Genomic DNA, 27,959 nt, shown 5'->3' on the forward strand with positions numbered 1-27,959 from the left:
ATCATAAATAAATAGGCATCAGAACAATTTTTTTGTGATGTTAAGGCAAAGAAAAGGCATTCATATAACGATTCTAAATATCTGAAGCAATTAAATATAGAAGCTTTATTGACAAGTATTGCAATCAAAAGGTTGTATATCCTAGTAAAACATTAATCTTTCCATATATGTCAATTACAATAGGGCAATTATGAATAGGATGAATTATAGAATAAGACTAATGACAAACCAAAAAAAAAGTGTGATTTTAAACAGATTGAGTAGACTAGATTGTATTGATATATTTAGTCCACTGGAGAGTCTCATAGTTGGCTGATTTGGGGTCAGTATATAATCTCCACTTTAATGATGGTAAAAATGAGTACAAGTATGCTGAGTGAAACTGACCATCCACTGCGTCCGATTCCTTGAAAAACAACAACAACAACAAGTTATGATTTCTAATAGGCTTGTCGGGTTAGCTCAGTGAAAAAGGGAAATTCTGTCTCCTTAATTACTCACGCTCATGTGATTCCAGAAAAATAAGACTTATGTTAATCTTCGGAGCACAAATGAAGATCGTTTGATGAAATCTGAGAGATTTCTGTCGCTCCACTGAAAGTCTAATCACTCTAAACGTTCTTTATATCTGTCACTTTATATGATGAACAGATTTAATTTAGGCTTTTATTCACGTATAAACATTTCTGTTTGGAGGGAAAGAAATCTCTCAGATTTCATAAAAATATCTTAATGTTTGGAAGGACATGAGGGTGAGTAAATGATGGCGGCGTTCAAGATGATTTTTTGACACCTCACCTGGAGCGCCTGCAGTAATTTTAACAGTGGTAGCTGTGACAGTCGGGGCAACAGTTGTTGTGTCTGCTTTTCCTCCAGTCAGACCAATATTCAGTTTGTCCAGCTCCGACTGGAACTGTTGTGAGATCCAGGACCGCACGACTGTGTCATTTTCAAATGTTTTCAGATCCTGCAAATTGGTACCAAGAAGACCCTGGACATCTGACACACTGAGGTTCTATAACATAAAACCAGTGGACGTTGTGATGAGGTATACACATGAGTGTATACATGATGAAAACAGAGGAAGAAATGACAAAACACCAAATGCTTTTCTTTGCTCACCGAGATCACGTTTGCATCCAGATTTCTGAAAGTGGACAGGCTCATGCTGATATTATATCTCGTCAGATTCTTAATGTAAGCTAGATCTGCACCACCTATAAAAAACAAACAAACAATAAAAGCTTAAAGGAGTAGTTCACGTTTCAAAAAACTTTTGCTGATAATTTACTCACCCCCATGTCATCCAAGATGTCCATGTCTTTCTTTCTTCAGTCGAAAAGAAATTAAGGTTTTTGATGAAAACATTCCAGCATTTTCTCCATATAATGGACTTCAATGGGAACCAAACAGTTCAAGGTCCAAAAGACAGTTTCAGTGCAAACTACAAACTGTTCAAAGGGCTTTAAACGATTCCAGACGATGATTAAGGGTCTTATCAAGCGAAACAATCGCTCATTTAAAAAATAATAATAATAAAGTTTAAGTTTTATAATCTCAAATGCTTGCCTTGCTCTGTTAGGATTAGGGTTAGGGTGTGATACGCGTTCGTGACTCTCCTATTCGAACTCGATCATCAAAATGAAAGAATCTTTTCCCGAGTCAATTCGTTCATTTCGTTTGTTGAATGAACCAAATGACACGAAAAAAGATTCGTTCATTTTGATGAATGAGTTCGAACAGGAGAGTCACAAACGCACATCACAGAACAGAGCAAGGCGAGCATTTGTGCTTATAAAACTTAAACTTAGGTTTTTTTTAAACGAGCGATCGTTTCGCTTGATAAGACCCTTATTCATCGTCTGGAGTCATTTAATGCCCTTTGAACAGTTTGCAGTTTGCACTGAAAGTGTCTTTTGGACCTTGAACCGTTTGGTTCCCAATGAAGTCCATTATATGGAGAAAAATCCTGGAATGTTTTCATCAAAAACCTTAATTTCTTACCTCAACCAAGAAAGACATAGACATCTTGGATGACATGGGGGTGAGTAAATTATCAGCAAAAGTTTTTTTTTTAAAGTGAAATACTCCTTTAAAGTGAACTAATTGTTTGTCAATTTGTGTGCACACCAGAGCTGGTATTTTAAAAGTGTCTTAAAAGGTGCATTCGGTAGGATTAAATTGACAATTGAAATTGCTCCCTTACCAAGATAGGGTTCAACCATCTGGAAAACTGACAGAATTTCACTCTGGTTTACAGTTGTTATGGGAAATGCTTTGTTAGCGATGGTGAAGAGGGCGTTCTTGTTCTCAGATGAACATTTAGACACATTCAAAGCATCGGCCTGCCTGTTATTGAGGATAATACAGATAAATTGTGTGATTAATGCAATACAGAAATAGAACTATGTTTTGTCAGGAATATATATATATCTGTGTGTGTGTGTGCGTGTGTGTGTGTGTGTGTGTGTATATATATCTTCTTTTTTTCACACACATTATCACTCAAAAGTTTGGGGTTCTGCAAGGATGCATTAAATTAATTTAAAGTGAAACTAAATACATTTTGTTAATGTTATAATAGATTTCTATTGTGAAGAAATGCCTTTTTTTCAATCTGTAATCACCAAACAATCCTATCCTGAAAAATATAAAATGGTTTCAACAAAAATATTAATCAGCTGTTATCAACATTGATGATAATAATAAATGTTTCTTGAGCAGCAAATCAATGCGATCATGTGACACTGAAGACTGGAGTGAATGATGCTGAAAATTCAGCTTTGCATCACAGGAATAAAATACATTTAAAAAAATTAAAACAGTTACTTTTGAATTGTAATGCTATTTCACAATATTGCTGTTATATTGCTATATTTTGATCACGTAATTGCTGCCATGGTGAGCAAAAGAGACTTATTTAAAAAAAAACAGACGCTACAGACCCCAAACTTAAAAAAAAAATGCAAATGTGTGTGTATGTATATAAAGCACCAATAATAAACCTTTAAGAGTACTACATCTGGTTTAAGTCTTTACCCAATGCTTTCAGGCAATATTCTTGACAGTGTGTTGGCATTCAGAGAGCAGAGATTTGGTCCTCTCACTACATTCAGCTCAGTGGTATTCAGGACATTGTTAGCGCTTAGATATTTGGTAATGATTTGCTTGCTCTGAAAGACAAATTCATATTTGAACACAAAACCAAATAGTTGTCAGCTGTAAAAATTCATCTGAAAATTCACGTCAAAATTGGCACCTGTTCAGAGGACCATTCGCCATCGTTGGGATTCATAAGTGCAGCCAGTGTGTCAATTGCAGTGACGTTCCATTTGCTTATTTCATCCAATGTTGCGTTCCTGGACACTGACTTCAGCACCTGGACCTGATCCTCTGAAAGGCCACTTGGCGATATCTGATGGACGAGAACAACACATCTACATTGAAAACTGTCCAGGATGTCCTGGATGATTTGATCAGATCTTAATATATGACATATTTACCTCATTGAGTTTGTCCAGAATGACTCTCTGGAAGGCGCTAATCTCAATTTTTTCACACAGGCTAGCGAGGTTGTCCCTCACTACAGTTGCATTCAGACAGTTTTTGAACTGCGACTCATCATATCCAAAGGGGAAGGCGTCATCGCTGATGATAGTACTAGTGATGATGCCCTTGGTACAGCCAACCACTTGAAACACAAGTGAACAAATGAATTAGGAAATGTTGCTCTATTATGGAAGCTTGTTTCCACCACAGAATAAACAATTGGAAAAGCTAATTGTGCTATTTTATGTCACTATTTTGACTTTTTTTCCCCGCAAACTGTGAGATGCAAACCTGCAATTGCGAGAAAAAAGTCATTGTTGAGAAATAAAAAGTCACAATTACATTTTTATTTTTTATTCTGTCAGAGAAACAAGCGTCCATACTCTATCCATCACCTTCTTTTAAACATAAGAGTGGGCGCCATTTGTAACTTAAACTTGAATCCGATCAAAAACAGTCCTTTATGATAATGCAAACTGGTGTTTGTTATAATTTTACTTTAACTTAATATTGCAATCATAAACTGGTTTCAATCACAAATCATGTATTGAAGTGTGTTGCGAAAATAGTTTACTGCACTAGTTATTCACATACACTGTAAAAAAAAAAATTTCAGGATTTGTAATCACAACATTTTTTGTTTTGTCAAATCAACTTAAATAATTTATGTAGTTAAGATAACTTATTATCTCCTTCATTGTATTAACTCACTTTTTTCCAGTTCAATGAACTTAAAATTTTAACGCAACCAAGTTACTTCATTTTTTTTACAGTGTGATTACATCTTATAAATCTGAAATCTTGCACATTTACAGGAAATAGATCACTTTCACATTGAAAAACAAGGTGGATGTGGATGTGTTTATCGAGCAATATCACACTCGCAGTTGTCTTGTAGTGCTGAATATCATTTCCATCAGATTCAGTATTCAGGACAACATTGTTTAATTGCACAAAAATCTGAGATAAAGATGGCATACCGTCTCTCTTGGCTCTTACAGGTAGAATGATTGCTTGAAACAGTCTTCTCATTTGAGGTTTTGGTGTGTTTCGTACACGCACGAATTTAAAGAAGGTTTTGAAGAACTTGATCAAATCATTCTGTTTAAAACAAGAGAGAAATTTAAAATATTTAGTCAGTGTTTACTGAAATCTGGTGTAGTTTACTTTGAAACAGTTTTCACTCTGACATTGCAAGTAAAATCCCCCAATAATTACAAAGAAATTAGATTGAATTACATGTAAAATTTTGACTAAACTGTGTATTTTCTGTGTTTTATTGAACAAATTTAGTTTTACAGTGGAGCTCAACTGTGTATGATATTCATATGTACTGTACCAGTCTGAATGATCCCCAAAAACTTTGTGAGAAGTACAAGGGCAGAATTCCCAGATCACTGAGCGTTTTCTGATTCCAACTGGTTGATGGTCTAAATAATACAGTCATAATCAGACAACCAGACAATCATAACCAGTGAATTTTTTTTACTAATGAACAGAATCAGGGCTGAAAAATATATTCTCTGCATAATGATGATCAGTTGACAACAAATCATTTAATATCAAGATAACTTGCCCATATTTTGAAGTTCCCTTATTAAGAACAGCTTCCATTGCTGATATTTGCGCACTTGAGAGATCATTGCAGTTCTTCAAGTTCTCAAGGATCTCTGGGTCTGAGTTTGTAATGAAATCAGGGTTCGCAGCACATGCTAAGTTGCCCAGCACTGCCAAATCCTGTTTCTGGATGCTTGTTCCTGCAATGCCCTGAATTGAATAATATACACACTTTTATTAGTGCAGTCAAACGAATAAAATATTTAATCATAATTAATCGCATTAATGGCATAGTTAACTCGCAATTAATCGCACATTTTTTATCTATTCTAAATGTCTCTTGATTTCTTTTTTGTCGCATCACTTTTTCTAATTTTAATGCAACATGAAATATTGTGGATCGGCTTGCTTTGTGCAAATGTTTTTTATGAAAAGCAACATTGACAATACTGTGTTGAATTTCACACTAACATTCTCACTTGGAGCAAATAATCTCTCACACAATGTATCAGTAAAAGGGTGAAAGAAATACTGACGAGGTCCTGATATTGACGAGGGGCGGAGAATTCGCATCAGCTGTTTGTGTGTGTGCTTGGCCATCGCTCAGTTCACAATGTCAAAAAATTATAATTTGGCAAATTTTTACAAGTACACTTTCTATTCAGAATCTTATTGGCATCCATTTCGGCGTCTCACGCTCGCCATCCACTCTAACGTAACGTTAACCAACTATTTGGCCAGCTCGCAATAAGTGTGTTTCCGGTCTAGCTAGATCCGGTAATTTCAGACAAGATGCGGAATGTCTGAAACATTTTAAAAACTTTTTGGATGCCAAAAAGTTTCTATTGGGCGCACTGGTAATCGTCATAGCGGCAAAAGTTGAACTTTTTTTGAAATTTGACTGCAGTGTGTGGTTTAGCCATTGAAATTAATGGGTTTCATAGAGCAGCGCTGCGCATGCCACATCCTGTTGCAAAAGCATGTAAAAAAAACTACAAAGTTTGCTAGGCCAAAAAGACTGTTAATCTCACGATGAAAAAAAAAAATATCGCGATAAAATGGGTTTGCGTTAACGCCGTTAAAAACATGTTTAACTGACAGCTCTAAATATTATATTAAATAATATGTTCAATAAAAATATCAAATCATAATATCTACACAGGCCGTGACACACCAAGCCGACAATCTGCCATTTTCGGGCCGTCGTTTAAGCTCATTTTAGCACTGCGTTTTATTCGGATTGAGAATTTTGAATTTGACTACTGCCATCTGCTGGTATGGAGAGTTATTTCCTCTCAACATGCTAGTCTGTAGTGTGTTCAAGCACAACATTTTGGCCTAGATGCACACGACACCTGTCAGGTTTCATCATTGCTAGTTCTCTGATGTCAGTTTGGTGTGTCTGGGCCTTAAATAATCAATATCACAGCAACATGGGCATAATCACTTTTGTGTTATCTACAGTATACTCATTTTGAGCTATCCGTGAGTATGCGTGTATGACTACGCCGTTAAATGTCCACGTGTATGTACACGCCGTTATATGTTCGAGCGAAAGAAAGCAACATGTAGATTGGTAGGGGAAGACTCATAAATGCTATTAACCCCAGTGACGGCTAGGTTTAGGGACGGGGTTGGGGTAGGTCACATATATTTATATATACAGTAATGTAACGTTAAGTCAACCGCGTTCATAAACATGCTGAAAAGCGATTATGGGTGTTGATAGCACGCCAAAAATGGAAATACGAATTGGCGTGTCGTACGTACCACATTTCATGAGATCAGTCTGATCATTGGATGATACTTACCAAGCAATCTAAAGCATTACTCCACAAGATGTCCCTTCTTCCACTCAGTGTACTTGAAAAGATTGAGAGATCTGCTGCTCCGACCTCAGTAAAATATGCCTTGCAGAAGCTTTTGTTGATTGCCCTATAACTGAGCAAGACAACACACAACTTTAACAGAATACTTGATTGAAAAATTTCTGAGCAAAAACAAAATTACAGATGGACCTTACTCATAGTACAGCAACATATCAGGAGGGTAGTTGGTAAAATCCACAATTGATTCAGTTCTAATTTGGTTGTACATGCAAGTCAGCTAGGAAAACAATTAGCAACAAATCATGTTAATTTGTTCACGTTTTGACATTGAACACATTTTTGAATAGCGTTTTTGTCAGCTCTTACCTGAGTCTCGCTCAGTACCACCTTAGCTCTATTTTCTCTCCGTCGGCAGGCTTTGATCAGGCCTCTGATTTTAACTTTGGAGTATTTTTGTACACGGGAGCATGTAAATCCTTGCAAAACGTCCACTGACAGGCTGTAGAAAACAGTCATGCATTTGCCCTTGTTAGTTTTAATGCATACTCATAAAGTATTTTTGCATAAACCAGTTAAAAAAAGTTTGCAAAGATCCTTACTCATCAGGTTGATCAAAAGCATCCACAACAGTATCAAAGAACAGAACTGCCTGTAAATAAAAATACGCCATTAGCAGAAAAATATTATACATGTAAAAACTATACTATATAATGGATGTTTTTATGTTTGTACCTGTTCAGGTTTCCATTTTTTAGTGTTAAAATTTTTCACAATTGTTTGATCTAAAGTGGAGCGAATAGTCACAAAGATTCTTGGAATCTGAACAGCCATATCATCGGGAATGTTTGCCATTAGTTGATCTACTGACGAACCCACTTTGAGTATCTAAAGATAGAAAAGACATAAAGTCCCAACTTTATATGGTTTGCACTTGAAATGTCTCTAAATATGTATGAATGTTGTTCACATACCTGGGTCACAAAGGTTCTCTGAACAATATCTGGGGCAATTAGTATGTTTTTCACAAATTCTTTGTTTTTCAATGTTGTAAGGATTTCTTGCGGCCGAATAAATGCCAGTTGTTTTGAAGGGATCCCTCCAATCAGGGATCCAATACTCAGCAAGCTGCTGGAACTTTCAAACTGCAGAAAGTACAAAAAGTCATTTCTTTTGTTGGATTTTGAGGTTCTGCTGAAGAGGTAATTTCAACAACTTTTAAAGCGTCACTCCACCTCTGGAAAGATGAATGTGTATTTAAAAAGGGTCATTTATGTAGAAGAAACGTGAAATTATTTTTGAATTTGGAGCTTTCTAGACTGAGAAAAGACAGAAAATGTATTTTTGGCTTATGTGGATGAAAGACAACAACTCCCAGAATGCACTTGCTTCGCTGCCCTAGGAGGCCATGCCTACCGGTAACAGTGCAGTAGTTAAACAACAAGTCTAGGCTACTAGTGAGTCTCCGTGATGAGTCTGCCCAAAAATGTGTTTCGAGATCGCCCAAATGTCCGGTATTCGGCTTTTGTGTTCTACAGTCGTCATTCATCATGTTTACTGTGGCGAGCCGGACGAGTGAGGGCCGTGGGAGAACGGCACGAGGACGGTGGCGTGAGTACCGATGAGCGACATCTGTGAGACGCACCGGTCTCGTATCTCTCACGGAGGAGCGGGAATTTTCTTAGCAATGTTGAAACGCACATCAACCGATCACTTGTTTAGCGTTCATGTAAACACTACATTCAGATTCTCCAATCAGAATGAATTCAGTTAGATTGAAACCAAAGCTGTGGATGTAAACAATGAATGGCGACTGCAGAAAGCAAAAGTTGAATCCCGGACATCGACGGCCGGACGTGTCCGGGAAAAAGAGGACCGTAACCTCTAAAGTTACTACTCGGCTTTCTCCACAGAACAAGAGGCTGCTAGCTTAGCTTCCAAAAAAGATGGCTGACACTATGTGTAATCCCAATCCTCCATAATTCATCCGTCTGCGTATTTAGTAGCTTCGTCCATATTTTCAAGACCTTTCTGCCGGTGAAATCAGACGCATTGGTCTGTGATTGGTCTGTTAGCGCATTAGGCCCAACCCCCTGTAGGCGGGTTTGAATGGGTGGGATCTAGTGCTTGTAGTCTTTACAGAAATCCCCCCTCTTACACTTCCTCCCACAATGATGTAAAATGTTTTTTCCGTCATTGTAGGAGGAAGTGAAAAAGGTAAATAGCAGATTTCTCTCAACTCAGGGGAAAATGAGAGAGTGTTGCACGACCATTCAATAGTATAACTGGGTTTCTAACAATGGAAAGCTTAATGCAAATGGGTGGAGTGTCCCTTTAAGGGAAGTTTGTTCAATTGGAGGCTTAAATATTACCTTGAATGATCCACTGAGAAGCACTTTTATGATTGCCTGGGCTTGTCCAAAGCTCCATCCAGACACACTGCTCAGTGTTGAGAGCCCACTGAGAAGAACCGACGGAGGTGCTAAGTTCAATTGTACAGTTGTTAAGCCAACGACTTCATTTCCCAAGTTGCTAATAGCATTAGCATCTATGATTTTAAAGTTTCCCGCAAGGGCTGTAGATATCTGAAGGAATATCAGCCAGTTACAACACAGTTACATGAAGAAATGACTTGACTTTATGTTTTAAAGGAATACTTACTGCAGGATCAACATTGAAGCAAGATAACTTAAAGTTTGAAAGAATTGTATTAGTTTGACTCTCGTTAAGTGCTGTAAAGGTTGATACTGGGGCATCGCACTGCAAAACTGAAGGCAATCTAGAGCAGAGAAAACATAGTTAATGTTTTGACAACTGAACTCGGAGAAAGTTCTGAGATTTTGATGGGTCTCAGTTAAAACTTACTCAAACAAACTAAAGCTGGGGTTTTGCAGAAAGACGAGTTCAGTGTAGCGGTTGAGCACGTTCTTTGGAAGTGTCTTTAGATTGAACAGTTTTATATTTTCAGGGTTCACAGTGAAGGTTTTTATCTGCAAACAACAAAACGGGAGAGGAATAAGCAATATGTATTTGGGGGGGCATTTTTTTACTCTGTTAAAGAGTTGGATTCCCATGCTAAACATGGACAAAGTTTAAAAAAATAGGTTGTTTCATTGAGTATTTCAAGTTTCAAAAAGTTTTTTTAGTGTATGGGCACGTATGACGTCAGATGCGCCAGAATTTCCTTATATGGTCCTACCTAATACGTTATTTCCTTACTATTTCCAACTGGGCACACAGTTGTAGAGCGATAGGATGGTCGAAAACATGGTCTGATGATAAATCAGGTATTGATGGTCTATCTACTGTATGTGAACAAGTGGATATAGTTCATACCGTGCTCTCAGAACCGAAAGAGTAGAGATCGTCCAGACTCAGAAAATTTATAAATACACCAATGTGGTTTACAAACCACGCCGTTGAGTTAAGTGTTGCGTCAGATTGTTTGTAGCATTTTGGAGCAGTGTCAGTGTCTGTAAATGTAATATATATATAAGGAAATGAACATTTTGTTATTTTTAAAAAAAAAGTTGTATTGTTAAATATTATTAAAACTGAAAATGTTATTAAAGCCTAATTCACCTGCTTTCAGATAGGTCTTAATGATGGTGTACACATCTGCACTGGAAATCTGAGAACCATTAAAGGTGAAATCGTTGCCTAAAACATTGACCCTAGAAGAACAGAGAAAGCACCTTAAAACTTTGCACTTAAACTTCCGGGCAAGCAAATTTGACTGTAGGGCATTTGCACTAACATTTTCCTGTATGACAGGCAAGATGCATTCAGTGTCTCTTTTGACCCTAGTGTATCTTTGTTCAGGAACTTCAAGTAGAGCCTCAATCTACGGTTAAACCAAAAATCAATCTCCGTCTGATTGTCACTTGTCAGTGCCAGAGGCCAGACACAGGGAAAGATGGTGCTTTTCACATTATCTGGAACGTCTTCCTGCAAACACAAAGAAAGCAATTACATTGACGAACTGAAATATTTTTATATGTAAGTGTCCCTACATAGAATCTGTACATTGTACCAGTGTTGTAGTACTCGAGACTCGGACTCGTCTTGGACTCGGTCTCGAGACCATATTTTAATGATCTTGGTCTTGTCATGGACTCGTGTGCATTTGGACTCGGAATTGACTCGTACTCGAACATTTTTTTTTTAGGACTCGGACTTATTCCCGAGTCCACTCCAGTTCAATTCAAAATATTTTTCATGATTATTAATGTATGTTAATAAAATATTTCTTTAAATTGATTGACACGCCCAGTGATTGGTGATTTTCTAGTGCGCAACTGCGCATGACAAATTGTAATAAAATTACTTTTAAAAAAAACTATGTGGCCTTTTTACCCTAAACTGATCATATTTTTTAAACTCTAAGTAAATTCAGTAAAAAAAAAAAGGATTTCTCTAAGTAAATAAAAGTAAATTAGGTAATCAACCCTCACTGGTCTCGGTCTCGACTCGGACTCGACCGTCTCTGGCTTCGGACTCGACTCGGACTCGACTCTCTATGGACTCGGTCTTGACTCGGACTCGACTCTCTCTGGTCTCGGTGTCGACTCGGACTCGAGTGAGGTGGTCTCGACTACAACACTGCATTGTACTATGTGCAAATAAAGCAAAACTCACGGTCTCCAAGAACTCAGGGGTTCTGACAAAGTTGTTAAAGATGACACAGATTTGTGAATCATTGTTCACCACTTCCAGCTGTCTGAGGTAGGTTCCCAACTCAGAAGGAGACACAGAGTTTACGAGCTGAAAACATGAATAATACACCAGTTACAGTTACATCGTTGAGCAGCAGAACTGTAGAGTTGATGTGGAGCGTACCTCATATTTCCGAGATTGTGGTATCAGAGCGAGGAATGTGGTCAGATTTGGAAGTGGCCCAAAGCCGAACAGGCTTTCGTTCAGGAATGCGATAAAGCTGTTGTTTCTGTAGCACCTCAGAGGCTGTGGCCCTGCAAAGAAAACAAAAAACATAAAATGTTGGATCTTACCCAATGTTAAAGAGTATCTAGACAATGATCTGTAAGAATGGATCTTTATTAATACCAGTCATTGATTCGAGTAACTTTTTTGACATTTGTGTATAAAGTGTTTTATTTCTACAATGTGGTGTAGACTGTAAAAAAAGATGGACGACGCCCCTTCACTCTTTTCCATCAGAGAGAACCGAAGTCGCCAGTGTCTCGATATGACGCTAAAATCTTGGAACTTGAGTCTGCGCACTTGCGTGTTTCGGGACCAGTCATGCGCACTCGTGAGCAGGAAGTAAAGCCGCGAAATCAAGGCCGCGCCCTCATTCTCGCTGAATCAAACGCAAGCACACGCCCCGCACTTTCATTAAGTGTCCTCTGTCTGCTTCGTTCTTCTCCAATGATGTCTGCTGATTGCAGAACCTCGTTAAAATAAGGTAAATACAACTAACCACATAAGCAACATTATTAAAAAAAGTCTATTGGTGCTTCAGTGACTACCTCGCACAGAGAACCGAAAAACGAACACTTGAAATTACATCAACGTGATAGAAACTACAGTAAATGACAGAAACTATCTTTGGAAAAAGGATATGTGAAGTGTAATTTAATTGTTTAGTTGGTCTCGCGTCCCATTGAATAACATGGGGAGGCGGGGGTTATGAGCTATACTAGGTCCGGTCACACGGGGGCGATCAAGACGTTTTGGTTTCACTTTTGAGGGCTTGTGCGGCACGCTTGGTAAAAACGTCTTAGTGCTGCCCTCTTCAGGTTGAACGGTGGCTACTGCAGTTGAATTTTCCTATTGGATGTTCCGCACTTCGTGACGTACGCAGGTTTCAGCTCACTTCGCGAGCTACGCCCTTGGCAGTATAAAAACCAGCTTGTTTTCATCTAAACCACTGTAGCGAGTCAGGAGTTGGAATTGCGAGTATTGAAAACGACCAGGATAGAGTGATTTAGGTCCCGTTTACACGATGGGAAAACGCAGATATTTCTCTGTGTTTTGCCCTCTCATTTACACGAAAACGCCGTTTTTATCACTGAAAACGATTATTTCTAAAAACTCCAGCCAAAGTGGAGATTTCTGAAAACGCCGGTTATGTGTTGTCGTGTGAACTGGGAGAAACGGCGTTTTAGGTTCTCTCTTGTCGTTTCTGAGGATTCTGATTGGCTTGAATGGCTTTATCCTTAACCCCTACACTGCCGCCAATAGGTTTGGCATAGTTATGATGGCGCTCGACAGCGTATTTATGAGGGTGTGTAAACCATAGATATGTATATAAAGGCTAGATGTGTTACGGCGGAGTTTCCATCGTCATCACCGGCGGCCATCTTGTCACAGGCAAGCTGATGTAAGATGAGCGATCAGCACGAACACAAATACTCTTATCTCGTTGAAATCTTGACGGATTTACAAACGGTTTGGTTTCTTACAAACGTTATTAACGTGGCTATAATTATCTGGATTATTATTTATTTATACACTTTTTATTCATAAGTATGCAGTGTCATAACTACATCTCTGACGTTTATAACAAAACAAACCGTTTGAAAATCGGTAGAAAATTGAGCAAGTTATGGTCATTTAAACAGTACATGAATGTTACGAGTGAGCGAGCTGCCTGTGACAAGATGGCCGCCAGGTGCAGACGTCGACCTCCATTGGCCAGCAGCGTGGACGACATATCTAGCCTTTATATAAATATCTATGGTGTAAACGATGTTATTTTTGAAAACGGAGAGGGGGAAAATATTCGTTTTGCTAAATACCCGGCTTTGTGTAAACGTGGCCTTAGCATCTATTTCGTCCCCTCTATCTCCGCTGGGGTCTGCCCACTTTTTCAGCATTTTTCAAATATTGCCAGTGGGTGGAGTCAGGCTCTGACCAGGGGTTTAGTTACCCTTTAAGTGAATAAAAAAAGATACAGATACTGAATATAAATTAATTTTTAAGTTTATTATTTTTTTTGTTTGTTTTTTGAGTTGTATCATCACACCGTGATGAAGGAATTTATTTCAATGACTTTTATGTGACGGTTAATGAAGAAATACCTCTGAAGGACTGAAGAATGCTGTTGTAAATCGCATTTTTGGTATTTGTGGGTATTGAAGAGTTTAACAGCCCCAGTCTGTAAATTGAAAACAAACAGTGTATAATGTCTTCTCTCAACATGTTACAATACTCACATAAATGCAATGTACAGTCCAAAAAAATTGTCTTTGTTCTTACACGGATTGAGTGATGTTGCAGTCTCTTGTGCTGAGGATGGTAAAAAGTGGAGACACAACGCTTTCTGAAAGGTTGGCTAACAGAGGTTTTAGTCTATTCTGGAACCAGACTAGAACTTCCTGATTAGTGACATTTATATTAGACAGGTTGGCTCTGTCAAATATCTGTTTTATCAGCGCTGCATTTACATCTTGTGTGAGTCGGACGTCCTGGACAGGAGACAATAATATCATTGCACCATTAGCATAGTTACTCTGTATTTTTTTTTTAGGTTTAAACATCATGAACATTGTTTTCACACCTTCACTTTCTGGGAAAAGTCGTCAAAGAAAGCAGAGAGCTGGCAATCCTTAACAAGCTGCATGACAGTGATGACACTTGGAGGATCCTTAAACGCACCAGGTGTGACTGAATACTCAACTAGTTGTCTTAGACTCAAAAGAGGTAGAACATCCCCCTAAATTGACGAACAAATTCACTGTCACAATGATTGTTGTTTTTTTACCATAAGATATTTTGCATAAATTGCAATATTTAACACTCACCGCTGTGAAGTTTCTGTTCAGTTCCACGAGGTCCGTTAGGGGAGCTGACTGAACAAACGGTCCAAAGTTTCTGTTGATCCACTGCGTACTGTTGGTAGAATTTCTAAGGCACCCGGGATCTGAAAGAGCCACGGGAACATTTTCATTGTGATTCATTACATTAGTTTAATGTGAACCCAGTTGTCTGGTGTGAGTGGTGGTATTTGGCATTGGCAATTGATGTTTTTAAATGGGGCATGACACATTAATTGCACAAATGATATCATGAATTGAAAGAGGGTTAAAATACTCCAAACCAACCTTCAGTGTCATTGCGAGAGAGGAAAGCTTTCATGAACTCTTTGTAGACCAGATCCTGTCTTTGAGTGGCATTAGGTTGCAGTGGAAAGCAAACGTCTTGTCCATCTCGTAGAGGAGCATTCACAAAAGCCTCAGTGCTGAAAGATAATAAACACCGTATTTAATTTTTTATCCTAGTGTCTGAAAATGACATTGACCCTTTAGACAATGTAACTATGACCAACTTACATTGTGCGGTAACTTTCACAATCGAGGTTTTTACTGCTGAGACAGGACAGGACTCCTTGAGACACTGATGGTAAGAAGGGCTTTAGTCGCCCCTGAAACCATGATCGAATGAAGACAGGATCTCTCAGTCTCTGAGGACTAAAGCGATCGAGCCGGACTTCAACAAGCACATCCAGAACATCAGACCAAGACACATTGCTGGGACTCATCTGCTGGGTCTGGAAAATAAACATATTTTATAAATTACATTAAAAGCAAGGGTTGGTAAGACTTCTTTTTATCTTGTTTAAAATTAATTCAGACTTTTATTTGACTTTTTTTGGCAACTTTATTTTAGTATTTTATATTCACACTACATTTCAAAAGTCCTGGCGGCAGCAAGATTTATTTATAGATTTTTTACTTTTATTCAGCAAAGACAAAACTATGGAAGCTTGTTTCCGTCACTGACTTTTAATATCACAATTGTGAGATATAAAGTCGCAATTCTGAGAAATAAAGTCACAATTGTGAGAAAAAAAGACAGAATTGAGACTTTTTATCTCACAATTCTGACTTTTTTTCTTACAATTGCGAGTTTACATCTCACAATTCTGACTTTATAACACATAATTGTGGCTTTATATCTCGAGATTCTGACATCTTTCCTCACAATTGTGAGATATAAACTCGCAATTGCGAGTTATCAGGCCAATTCTGAGGAAAAAAAGACTGACTTTTTCCCCTCAGAATAGTTTATATATCATAATTCTGACTTTACAACATGCAATAGAGACTTTATATCATGCAATTCTGACTTTATAACCTGCACTTGCGACTTTATATCAGTCGATTCTGACTTTATAACACGCAATTCTGGGAAATAAAGTCAGAATAGCGAGATAAAAAGTCGCAATTACCTTTTTTTATTTTTCTTTCTGTGGCGGAAACAAGCTTCCATAGAAAAGTGACAGTAAATACATCATGATTTTACAAAATATTTCCGGCAAATTAATGCTAATTAATCACAGTTTCCACCAAAAAATTAAGCAGCACATCTGTTTTCAACATTAATAATAATAAGAAATGTTTACTAAACATAAAATCATGATTTCTGTAGGATCCTGTGAAGACGAGTAATAATGATGAGCATAAGAGACTTCATTCCAAAACATTATAAAAACTTCCTGGCCCCAAGAATTTGTTCAGAAGTGTGATATTAAAACATAGGTTTCTTACCATGTTGGAAAACTTTAGCAGTGCATCATCAAGGTTTGTGCCAGTTTTGGTGAAGAAAAGCTTCCAGGTCTCTTTTCCCACATTGCTGGGCTGTTTGCAAGCCAACACGTCGGCCACTTGTTGAGAGTTTAACTGTGACAACTGAAGACACAAATGAGCTTTTATTAAAACTAAATCAATGACTAAAAAAACAAAATGTTTTGCGATATTACCGTTGGTAGACAGGCAAACTGCAACACAGTGAAGTTGCAAAGAATCAGTGGGCCTGTTGCATTTGGAGCCGCTCCTTTCAAGAACTGATCCAAAGCAGAGCTGCAAACCAGGAGAACATGCAACATGTATTACAGACCAATGTGTCCTCAGTGCTTTAACTCATTTGAGTGCAGACAGGAAAGCTCACCTGTTGACACTTGCACAGAGGGAAGACTCTGGAAAAGGACAAGACAACAAAGACTTTAAGTTTTAGAAACATCACTGACATCTCAAATAAAGTAGGATATAATCAGTCACTTACCATTTACAGGAGTTGTTGTGCACTGCAAGAGTGAGAACAAAAGTTGCATTACAACTGTTTTTTCATTGAAACGTAAAAACAGACGCAATCTACTAAACATGAAATGTATCTTTTTGTTCATCGTTACTTACTTGACTCGCTCTCGCAATGCACTCTGGAGGGAAATAAAACACAATTCACACTTTAATTCGGGGAGAATTTTGCACTCAGTTATTCTGATGTGATCAGCGTATTGAGGAGCCAGTGTTATTGTTCGGTTCTGCCTCACCATCGGGAGGAATCATCATCACGGTGTCTCTGATCGTCAGCAGGGCTTCAGACTGGTTAGAAGGGACTGTTGATAATGTCTGATCGATCTGGTCAAAGCTGATTCACAGAGAAAAGTCATTCAATAAAATAAAATCGTATTCAATACTAATACATCCAGATCACGATTTGTTTTGCATTTTAAAAGCCACTTACAAGATTTTGTAGTTTTCACAACTGAAGTTTGCCTGCAAAAGAGTTATAAGAGGAAACATTACATTGTTGGACAGGAACAAAATGGATAATAAAGTTGACACATAAACAAACAACAACATCAATAATAGTAATAGTCATTTTGTTTTAAATATTTTAAACAAATTATTAAAAACACTTTAAAACAATATGTATTATTATTATTATTATTATTATTATTGCAATGGTTTTTTTAAGTGATACATAATAATTATTATTATCATTATTATTAAATGAAATATTAGATTACAGCCTGGAAAGTACTGCGTAATTAAAGCGATTTAACAGCGTAACCTTAAGTAATTATAGTGTACCTATAACGTACTTACAATATAAGTATAAAGGAACAATATTTTAAGTTTGGGGAATAAAGGGGTAACAACCTGGAGAATTAAACAATTATTTATACTTTAAGTATTAAAGAACTAAAGAGTGCGGTAACGCTTCCTTTTACAGTACAGTACTTACAGTGTACTTACAGTGTAATTACCTAGAAAGTACTGGCTAATATAAGGTAAGTACATGGAACAGGGGTAGGTTTAGGGGTAGGTTCAGGGTTAGTACTAGTTATTACCCAGTAATTACACTGTAAAAAAATATTTTCAAGATTTGTTATCACAACATATTTTCTTTTGTCAAATCAACTTTATAATAATTTATTTAGTTGAGATAACTTATTATTTTGAGTTTCTGATGGTTAAATTAATCTACTTCGTTGTATTAACTCACTTTTTCCAGTTCAATCAACTTAAAATTTTAAGGCAACCCAGGTTACTTACTTTTTTAAGTTAAACCAACAATATTTTTTTATAGTGTAGTAATCACAACATATTTTCTTTTGTCAAATCAACTTAAATAATTTATTTAGTTCAGATAACATATAATTTTGAGTTTCTGATGATTAAATTAATCTCCTCTATTGTATTAACTCACTTTTTCCAGTTCAATGAACTTAAAATTTCAAGGCAACCAGGTTACTTACTTTTTTAAGTTAAACCAGCAATATTTTTTTACAGTGATGGGTAACTGGACTGTTAAAGGAAGAGTTTCCAAGAGTGCTTATACTACTATTATGATATAACAATCTTACATTTGGGAGCAATTTAGTAAGAAAATACTGTAAAATTACTGGCTTTTTAAAAAAATACAGGGTACATATCTATGCATTTATAATCTTTTTAACAAAAGTGCACTGAAAACAAAAACTATTGCAACTTTTGCTTAAATACTGGGGAAAGATACTCTGGTTTCATGTAGTGGTGCTTGTTACCCCCTTGTTCCATGTATTTACAGGGTAAGTACAATAAGTAGTATCATAATAGTAGAATAAGTACCCCTTAGTTCTATAATACTTACAGTATAAATATTTTTTTTAATTCTCCTGGATGTTACTCCTTTATTCCCCAAACTTTACCCTTATACTTACATGCAAGTACTTACTATAATTACAGAAAGTTACACTGTAAATTACACAGTAAATTCCGGGCAGTAATCCTTCAACGCAGGTTACATCTAAATTGTGTCACCTTTCTAGCCTGAGTCTGGAGAGAGGGGATGAAGTTGTTTAGTTTGTCTCTGTTAGGGGCTTGAAGAAGGAAGACAAAGACTTTTGTGAGGATGTTCGTTCGGTCTGCTGGTGAAGCAGGAAGACTAAACACCAGCTCATCCAGTTGCATCGGTGTGAGAACAGAAAGCACTTCCACCTGCAAATGACACGAGACACAAACTTCACCGACACGTTTACAAAACTTTTATATATGTGTTCAGTCAGTCTTTACTCGAACCATCACTAAAAGCAAAAACTTTTGACTCACAGCTGAAAAATTGCGGCTCAATTTTGAAATCACTTGAAGCTGTGCAAGCGGAAAGAAATTGCCAAAGTTTTGCTGGATGAAGTCCAAGCTGTTGTTGAATGGCAACGTGCAATCGTCACCTGAAACGACAACATGAAATACTTTGTTCATTTCTGGTCATTCATATGTCCTGTAAAGTATTAAATGAAATGATGAAGAGTCTGACAATACTCTTAATTGTCTGTTAAATTGATTGATAAATAACATCTACTTGTGTTTTGACGTTGCGACAGGAAAGAAACAATGAAGTCGTTGAGGACCCATCTCTGTATTTTATTGCTCATCAGTCCAAAATTATTATTTAGCTCCACAAATCTGCAGAAATAAAACAGGTATGTAAGTGGATAGCGATTACAAAAGTATTTTTGACAATCACATGACTCAGGGGCATCACTAGATCCTATTTACTGTCCCAGGTACCACAGTAAAAAATATTATGTCAATGGAAATTACCAGTCACTGACCTGAGAATAATTTCTATTGATACAATCATGCCTTGTATGTTTTACATCACCAGTTTATCATGAGTACTAGTGTTGGCAAATTTGCAAATTTAATGAAATTGTGACTCTCACAGTTCACAAACTGAATCAATTTTAGCCACACCACAATAGTAACAAGATATTTTAAAAGGCAAAGAACAAACAGTACCTTGTCTGTAATAGGTTAATAATAATACTATTGTCACTATTTTATTTGGTAACACTTTACAATGGGTGCACTAATAAGTATGCTTAACTAATGCACAGATAATACTGAATTAATGTGTAAGTAATGATTATCTAAGCTATTCATTAATGATTACCACATTAGGAACTAATTAAGAGTCTGAAATGTTAATGTATTAGTTCATTAATGAATTGTTATTAATTTAATATGTAATTGTGGATTAATTCCATAATAACTAATTTTTTAACAAATATTGTTAATTAATATGTTAATTACCAGAATGAGCCAAAGCCTTGTATTTCAACTTCCAGATAATATGACAGGTACACTAATATGCATTAATACATGATTAATTACTTCATTGTTAGTGCAAATTCATGTGCAAATTACTACAATTACTAAATAACTAGTTAATAATGATGTGCCCCAACAAGTAAAGTCATAACATAATGATACCTTTGCAAATCATTAGCTAATGATTAATTAAAGCTTTTTTGACTAATTGTGGTAATTAACACATTAATTTACACTAGTAGTTAATAAAATATGTTATTAAGGAATTAATACACAATGACACATTGAATTAATAGCAATTCATGTATTACTTAATCTATTAATCATATAGACTCTTTATTAGTTGCTGATGCGGTAATCATTAATTAATGGTTTAGTTCTTCATGAGTTATACATTGATGCATATTAGTGCACCCATATTGTAAAGTGTTACCTTTTATTTTTATTTGTTGTTTTTTATTGATATTTTCAATTTTGGTTCCTGGATCCTGGTTAACTTATGATCTGGTGATTGATAAGATAATGAACAGTTTTCAGATATCAGCTGAGCGGAATGTGAAGAACATACAGTGCATTGTAGGCCTGACAGCTGAAGCTACGGGTGGCGAGGCATGACAGGAATTCTCTTGACATTTTGGGCAGCAGAGGCTTCATCTTGATTTGGAACCAGAATCGCATGAACTCCACATCCACAAGATTTCCAGATACGAAGCTTTCAGCTGGAAGTTCTGCAAACAAGGCTGTGAGGTTGCTCTGAGCTGAGCTTGTTGTCTGAATCAAAAATAAAAGTCTTGTCAAAAAAGCCAGTCCTTTGAATATAACACACACACACATACACATTTTTATTTGTATCCTTACGGATTGCTCCATCTGTGTCTGCAGTGGGCTGGAGAGTTCAGTGATCAGAAGTCGCAGGTTTTCCTCAGTGAAGCTCAGATTTGATTGAGCAACACAATTAATCGCTTTCGCCAGACTCTCTTCAGTCTGCGATATCTGCAAATGACCAGAAAATAGCTTAAGTGTAAATCAGTTTGAGATATTTGCATCATGTAGTGTTCCATTGTTTCTATGCGAACAAAACATCATTGTGCGGTGGTTTAATTTTTCACATTCTTTAGATTTGTGACATTGTTGGACTTAATCAGGGTGTGGTTAACAATGCATAAGACTCACTTGACAAGAACTATATATGCTGGTGACTTTACAAATGTCGATAGGATCTGCAGTTTGGGGTTCTGGAGCACTGAAAAAATCACAGAGCACAGCATTAGTTAAAACAAATCAGATATGCTGTGAGGAACAAATGTTTCTAATTGTAGTGCACGTACTAGTGGCAATCCTTTACACACTGCAATCATTTTCTTAAAGGGGTAGTACACTTTAAAAAAAGCTTTTGCTGATAATGTACTCACCCCAATGTCATCCAAGATGTCCATGTCTTTCTTTCTTCAGTCGAAAAGAAATTAATGTTTTGCTGAAAACATTGCAGGATTTTCTCCATATAATGGACTTCAATGGGAACCAAACGGTTTAAGGTCCAAAAGACAGTTTCAGTGCAAACTGCAAACTGTTCAAAGGGCTTTAAACGATTTCAGACGATGATTAAGGGTCTTATCAAGTGCAACAATCACTCATTTAAAAAAAAACAAACAAACAAAGTTTAAGTTTTATAAGCTCAAATGCTCGCCTTGCTCTGTTCTGTGATGCGCGTTCGTGACTCTCCTATTCAAACTCGTTCATTAAAATGAACAAATCTTTTTCCGAGTCGACTCGTTCATTTTGTTCGTTGAATGAACCAAATGACTCGGAAAAAGATTTTTCTTCTATTTCGAATAGAAGAGTCACGAACGTGCATCACAGAACAGAGCAAGGCGACCATTTGAGCTTATAAAACTTAAACTTTTTTTTTTTTTTTTAAATGAGCGATCGTTCCACTTGATAAGACCCTTATTCATCGTCTGGAATCGTTTAAAGCCCTTTGAACAGTTTGCAGTGAAACTGTCTTTTGGACCTTGAACCGTTTGTTCCCATTGAAGTTCATTATATGGAGAAAAATCCTGGAATGTTTTCATCAAAAACCTTAATTTCTTTTCGACTGAAGAAAGAATGACATGGACATCTTGGATGACATGGGGGTGAGTAAATCAGCAAAAGTTTTTTTAAAAGTGAACTACTCCTTTAAATAGTAATTTAGTTTTGTTTTCCAGTAAATGTTTGTCTTGTTTTCCAAATATTAAATAATTGTTAGAGATACGGGGGAAACTATAGACTTATTATCAGAGAATATATTTATTGTACAATTCTCCTTGTGAAATGAATTTATCACGTTTAAATAAGATTTGCTAAAAAAGACAAAAATACTGATTAAAAAGTCTGCGCTTTGTTTGCATCCTTTAAGGAGGTCAAAAATGTTCTGCAATCATTTAACATTTTTACCTCCTGTTTCTTCCGAGTGCTCTAATTTTATGACGCAGACAGAAGTGCTATACTCACAAAACAAAGTTGGATATTGTTGCGACATCGCTAGGTAAAGTCTGGTTGGTTTGCAGATATTTCTTCATCACAGGAATAACCACAATCTGGAACCATTCAGTGACGTTGCTGATGTTAAAAGTACTTATTGGGGTTTGGTTGGTGTCCAAGCTCAGGATCCAGTTCAGCACAAGATGTGTTGCATTGCTGATAGTGCTTTCATCTGTCTGAAAGAGAACAAACACAGAAAATCTGTCGAACAGGCTTAGGGTAATTACAGCGTATGTTAAAGGCATTTTAAAAATGTGATGCTCCTGGCACAAGAAAAACTAAGAGAGGCAATTAATAGGATTAGGCTATGTATAATGGTATGGAAGTAAAAAGAAACATTATATTGACTCTAAAGCCACCTTTTTTAACATCTATTCCTTGTAATGTCTATGAATTATTCTTCTGGGAGTATTCAATAGCGAAAAAGTTCAAACTATGTTCAAAAATGTAAGGACTGACAACTAAATAGACCTATTATACTATTTTATAAATCACACACACACTTACTTTCTGAGCAAAGGTCACACATGATCTGATGAATCTTCCCAGTGGTCTCAAATATACCTGGAAGTCTGTGAGGTTCTGCACACAGATGTGACAAGAATTAGCATCATCTTCTTCATTCATGTTTCATCACTGGACTCCTTCATCATCGTTATACAGTAAATTCTTATCTAACCTTGCTCAATCCATCTGAAGTGCCATTGATAAGTGTTATGTTCGTGAGCGGCTGTAGGAAACTTTGGAAGATCTTATCGATGGCATCAAAATTTAGACTAGCAGTTGCAATCAACTGAAAGATCAGCTCAGCTTTCTGCTCTGGACTGAGATTATCCAGGACATCCAGCTGCAAAGAAACACAAAGATTCAAATGAATGACCTAAACAGTTAAGGCCCGTTCACACCGAGAACAATAGACCCCTATTCAGTTGTTAAACATGGTGACGTTTTTTGTGGGCGGGGCTTAGGTGGAGGCAGAACTATTCTCCTGGCTAGTTAGCAAGTTTTTTTTTTTTTTAACAATGACTGGAGAAAATCCGATTTTATATTAATGTGTAAGGTCACTCACTGTCCAGGACCGCGATTGTTATTTTCAAAAGTTAATTTTAACAGACGGAACCAGACTGGCCGACCTGTAGCCTACACGCTTACTCATTGCATGGACGATCTGACTGACAGGATTACCGAAACCATGGTTGAAGGGCCTGACTACCCAGATAGCAAACTGACATTGAATCAACGTGGAAATATGACATCGAAACAACGTTGATCTGACATTGTTTTGCTCATCTAATTAACGTTGAACCAACGTCAGATGCGTCATTCTTTCAAAACTAACGGAAAATCAACTTGAAATCAACAATTTTGTTTCAATTTTCGATTTCATTTAGCTTTGAAGAATGCCGCGTCTGACGTTGGTTCAGCGTTAATTCGATGAGCAAATCAACGTTGTTTCAATGTCATGAGAGACGTCGTTTCCACGTTGATTCAATGTCAGTTTGCTGTCTGGGTAGTTACCTTATAGAGAAACCGATCGTAAGAAAAACACATCTTTAGATGTCTATATAACTATATGCTTAATGGTCATGTACAAGACTTGTGTGGAAGTGAGTTAGCATTTTAGCACTTCCGGTTCCCTTTGTCCTAAAGTCTATGGGTTTTTTTTGTATGGGTTTTTGCTAAATCACCTGAAATAAGGTCTGCGGTGAACAAAGCCTCTAAATATTTTCACGTTTTAGATAAAATACACCAGTTATAACCTGCTTGTGGTTTTTTAAAACTTTATTGTGTCTGCTTGTGTTTTAAAAACTTTATATTGGCTTCCAAATGTTTAGACATACATATATGTCTAAATATGTCTAAATCTAAATTTATAGCCTACTTGACGCGCTCGCCGTTGTGCTCTTCTGTGAAACGACAGGGGGCGACTCGGAGTAATTCTCCTCTAAACCAGGAATCAGCAGTGAGTGTAGTTTGCAGTTTATTAGTAGTTTATTAATTGCTAATTCATAAAAGAGTAAATGCAGTAGGTTTATTGTAGCCTATACTTTCACTGCATGTAAACTAGTTAAACAACTGAAGCCTTATTGAAAAGTGTTTAAACCTTAATTTCATCTACAGGGCTTACTTCTGCTATTGTAGGCTTAATTTGTAAATGTAACCAATTATTTTAGACAAGTGCAAACTGGATGCTTAATGCAAATGGGTTCCTGTTCACAAAATGAGATTTTATGGTCGCACATGCAAATGTATCTGTGTATAGAAGGATCATAAACATGCTGGAACATGCTCATACCAGTTCGGCCAGATTCGGCTCGAAGTCGTTCATCTTCGGAAGCGGCGCCGCACGCGATGTTATAAAAAGTGCTGTGCACACCGTGATATGGGGTTTTGCGCACCCAACGCGCACGACCGTCCACACCGCAATGACGTCATTTTTGCCGCGCGCCCTTCGCGCTCTTGAGGATGCGTCGATAATAGAGTGCCGAAGTGATGACGTCACTTTGTAGGACAACTCGGAAACTAGCGGGTCATGGGTTCCCTCGGTCGAAAAGCAATGCATTTTCCCCATAGACTTTTGGAAAATCGCAAAAAATAAGATCTGTTTAACAAAGAGTAGTGATACACGTTTTGTCTATCAAGATACCCAGATAGCAAACTGACATTGAATCAACGTGGAAATATGACATCGAAACAACGTTGATCTGACATTGTTTTGCTCATCGAATTAACGTTGAACCAACGTCAGACGCTTCATTCTTTCAAAACTAACGGAAAATCAACGCGTTGTTTCAACGTTATGAAAGCAAACCAATTTTCGATTTTCATTTAGCTTTGAAGAATGCCGCGTCTGACGTTGGTTCAACGTTAATTCGATGAGCAAAATCGACGTTGTTTCAATGTCATGAGAGACGTCGTTTCCACGTTGATTCAATGTCAGTTTGCTGTCTGGGTAATCTTTACAAGTTAATCCAAAATTTATACATTTTGAAGCCTATATAAAGATTTAAAAAAAAAAACACAATCAGACACAATAAAGTTTATAAAACCACAAGCAGGTTATAACTGTGTGTTCTGTGTCATAGATCAAAACGTGAAAATATTTGGAGGCTTTGTTCACCACAGACCTTATTTCAGGCGATTTAGCAAAAACCCATTGAAAAATCCCATAGGCTTTAGAGCGAGGGAACCGGTTAACACAGTCTCATCCCAAAAAGTCATATAACTGACGTTTTGGGACGTATTTTGACCATACGTCAATATCCGCCTTTTTAGGGCCCCCTTAAACGTCGGTAGATGGCGATCCTGGGCCGTCATACAACTGACGCTTTACCTTTAACGTCAGTTAGGTGACGGGTTAGGTTTAGGTATGGGGTAGAGTTAGGATCCCATAACCTCATCTACCGACGTTTAAGGGGGCCCTAAAAAGGCGAATATTGACGTATGGTCAAAAGACGTCCCAAAACGTCAGTTATATGACGTCTTGGGATGAGACCGGGCTGAACCGGTAGTGCTAAAATGCTAACTCGCTTCCGCGTTTTGGCCTACAGAGTGACGTGGTAACTACGGCACTCTATACACAAGGCTTAAATGTTGTCTGCCTCTTAGAAATCGATTCGAGGTGAAAATCACGTTTTTAATGTTGTCTATATGTCTATGTGGTGTTTTTAATATGCTTTAAGACAAATCATGTTCAAATGCATAAGTCAACACCATTGCTAAGTATTTTCTCCTTTAAACCGCAGTGAACCAAAGAGTCTCAAAAATGCGGTTTGAAGTCGTCAATGTTCTCTATGTCACAAAAAATCTGTTGTAACTGGTCTGACGCTGAAGAGAGAGATACATAAAAACCTATTAGGCCTATCATTCTGATACACCGACTTGTGTAGAGTAGACGACTCTGTATAATTCTCTCTTCTTCTATTTCGGACTAAACTTCTTCAAGTTGCTGACTACAGGGGGGAACTGTAAAATGCGCGAGCTCGATTATCCAGGAAGGATTTTTTTTTGTTGTTTTTGTGAAAGTGATTTTAAATAATATATTCTACCACTATGCTGTTATAGTTGCGGTGGTGTGGATTGCACTATTCTTTTGAATTTAAAACTATTTTAAAAACCGTTATAATTATCTTCCTTGGAGTGGACAGGCTTAATGCTAGGATTCAACTGCTTGGTTTGATCTACTTACCCCATTAAAGTCCTTATTCAGAGCTGTGACATCTCTCAGACTTGCGATGGCAGAGAATGTTTGGAAGTTCTGCATAAACCATTCACTGGTACTGTTTGCACTTTTCACACATCCAGCTTTAAAACAAACTCAAAGTCAGCTATACTCATAGACAGTTAAAGCTGTAGTCTACGTGAGCTGACATCTAAAACATATTATTGCACAAAATACAGTACCGTCAGATGTATTTCTTGCCAGAAAAGGTTGTATGAAATTCTGATACACCATCCTTTGTCTTTCAGGACCGATTTGCAAGCTTAGATCCTGTACCCTGTAAAATGTAAATTAAGTCGATTGAACAACAAACAGCTAGACTATTTCAGAATATTAGCATGATTTATGGGATTTACGCACAGTGCTTGGAAGCTCTGGCAGGTGAGGTTGCTTTGACTCAGGCAGGAGAGAGTCTCTCTGGACAGAGATGACAGATATGGACTGAGCTTCACTTGGAACCAGAGCCTTGCAAACTCCACATCACTCAGTGATCCCACTGTTGTCATACTGGACCTGGCATTATTGATGGAGCTCACCACACGACTAACGTCAAGTCTAGATCTCTGTTTGGAAAATTAAAAAGGCACTGGATTGGTGACTTCATTTTAATAAGCAGTAAATGAAATATGTTGATATTTAGAATTACTGTACCAGCAATGTGTACAAATCAAAGGATGAGTCAGCAAATGCTTTGAGATTTTTGAGATTCCCCTGTGATATGGCCGAAAGTGGGCCTATCCCTGAACAGGTGAGGATGTTGTTGAGCGTCAAATTTGAGAACTGAAAGAGGAATGGGGAAACAAGTGATGACTGATTCACATTACATGGAAACCTAATATTGCCCACATCATATTGAATCAAACGATTAAAAAAAAAAAAAAAACTCACTGAAGAGAATGAATCCCTATTAGAAAATGTGCCTGTAAAAAAAAAAAAATAAAT

At 37.1% G+C, this 27,959-nt stretch overlaps 1 protein-coding gene across 1 annotated transcript; it reads right to left on the reverse strand.

Annotated features, from left to right (window-relative positions):
* Positions 1 to 23: 23 nt before the first annotated feature.
* On the reverse strand, positions 24 to 27,959 carry mslna (mesothelin a; the record flags this gene model as incomplete). The annotated part of the gene is made up of 51 exons (XM_089128746.1): positions 24 to 406; positions 799 to 1,015; positions 1,123 to 1,217; positions 2,207 to 2,349; positions 3,040 to 3,173; positions 3,260 to 3,415; positions 3,504 to 3,691; positions 4,530 to 4,650; positions 4,889 to 4,979; positions 5,126 to 5,316; positions 6,918 to 7,047; positions 7,130 to 7,212; positions 7,302 to 7,434; positions 7,535 to 7,584; positions 7,668 to 7,820; positions 7,907 to 8,077; positions 9,305 to 9,517; positions 9,594 to 9,711; positions 9,798 to 9,922; positions 10,269 to 10,405; positions 10,515 to 10,606; positions 10,690 to 10,880; positions 11,571 to 11,696; positions 11,772 to 11,902; positions 13,976 to 14,052; positions 14,154 to 14,362; positions 14,455 to 14,610; positions 14,699 to 14,817; positions 14,999 to 15,135; positions 15,227 to 15,444; positions 16,445 to 16,585; positions 16,657 to 16,756; positions 16,845 to 16,872; positions 16,959 to 16,980; positions 17,090 to 17,112; positions 17,227 to 17,324; positions 17,421 to 17,452; positions 18,983 to 19,159; positions 19,271 to 19,389; positions 19,521 to 19,624; positions 20,841 to 21,043; positions 21,131 to 21,265; positions 21,446 to 21,515; positions 22,766 to 22,971; positions 23,303 to 23,377; positions 23,475 to 23,642; positions 26,985 to 27,100; positions 27,200 to 27,294; positions 27,378 to 27,580; positions 27,669 to 27,797; positions 27,906 to 27,959. Coding segments are annotated over 51 exons (6,486 nt in total), but the record flags the coding sequence as incomplete, so codon positions are not given.

This window comes from Pimephales promelas, chromosome 3 (assembly GCF_988280905.1).
Source record: "Pimephales promelas chromosome 3, fPimPro1.hap1.1, whole genome shotgun sequence".
Lineage (NCBI taxonomy): Eukaryota > Metazoa > Chordata > Actinopteri > Cypriniformes > Leuciscidae > Pimephales > Pimephales promelas.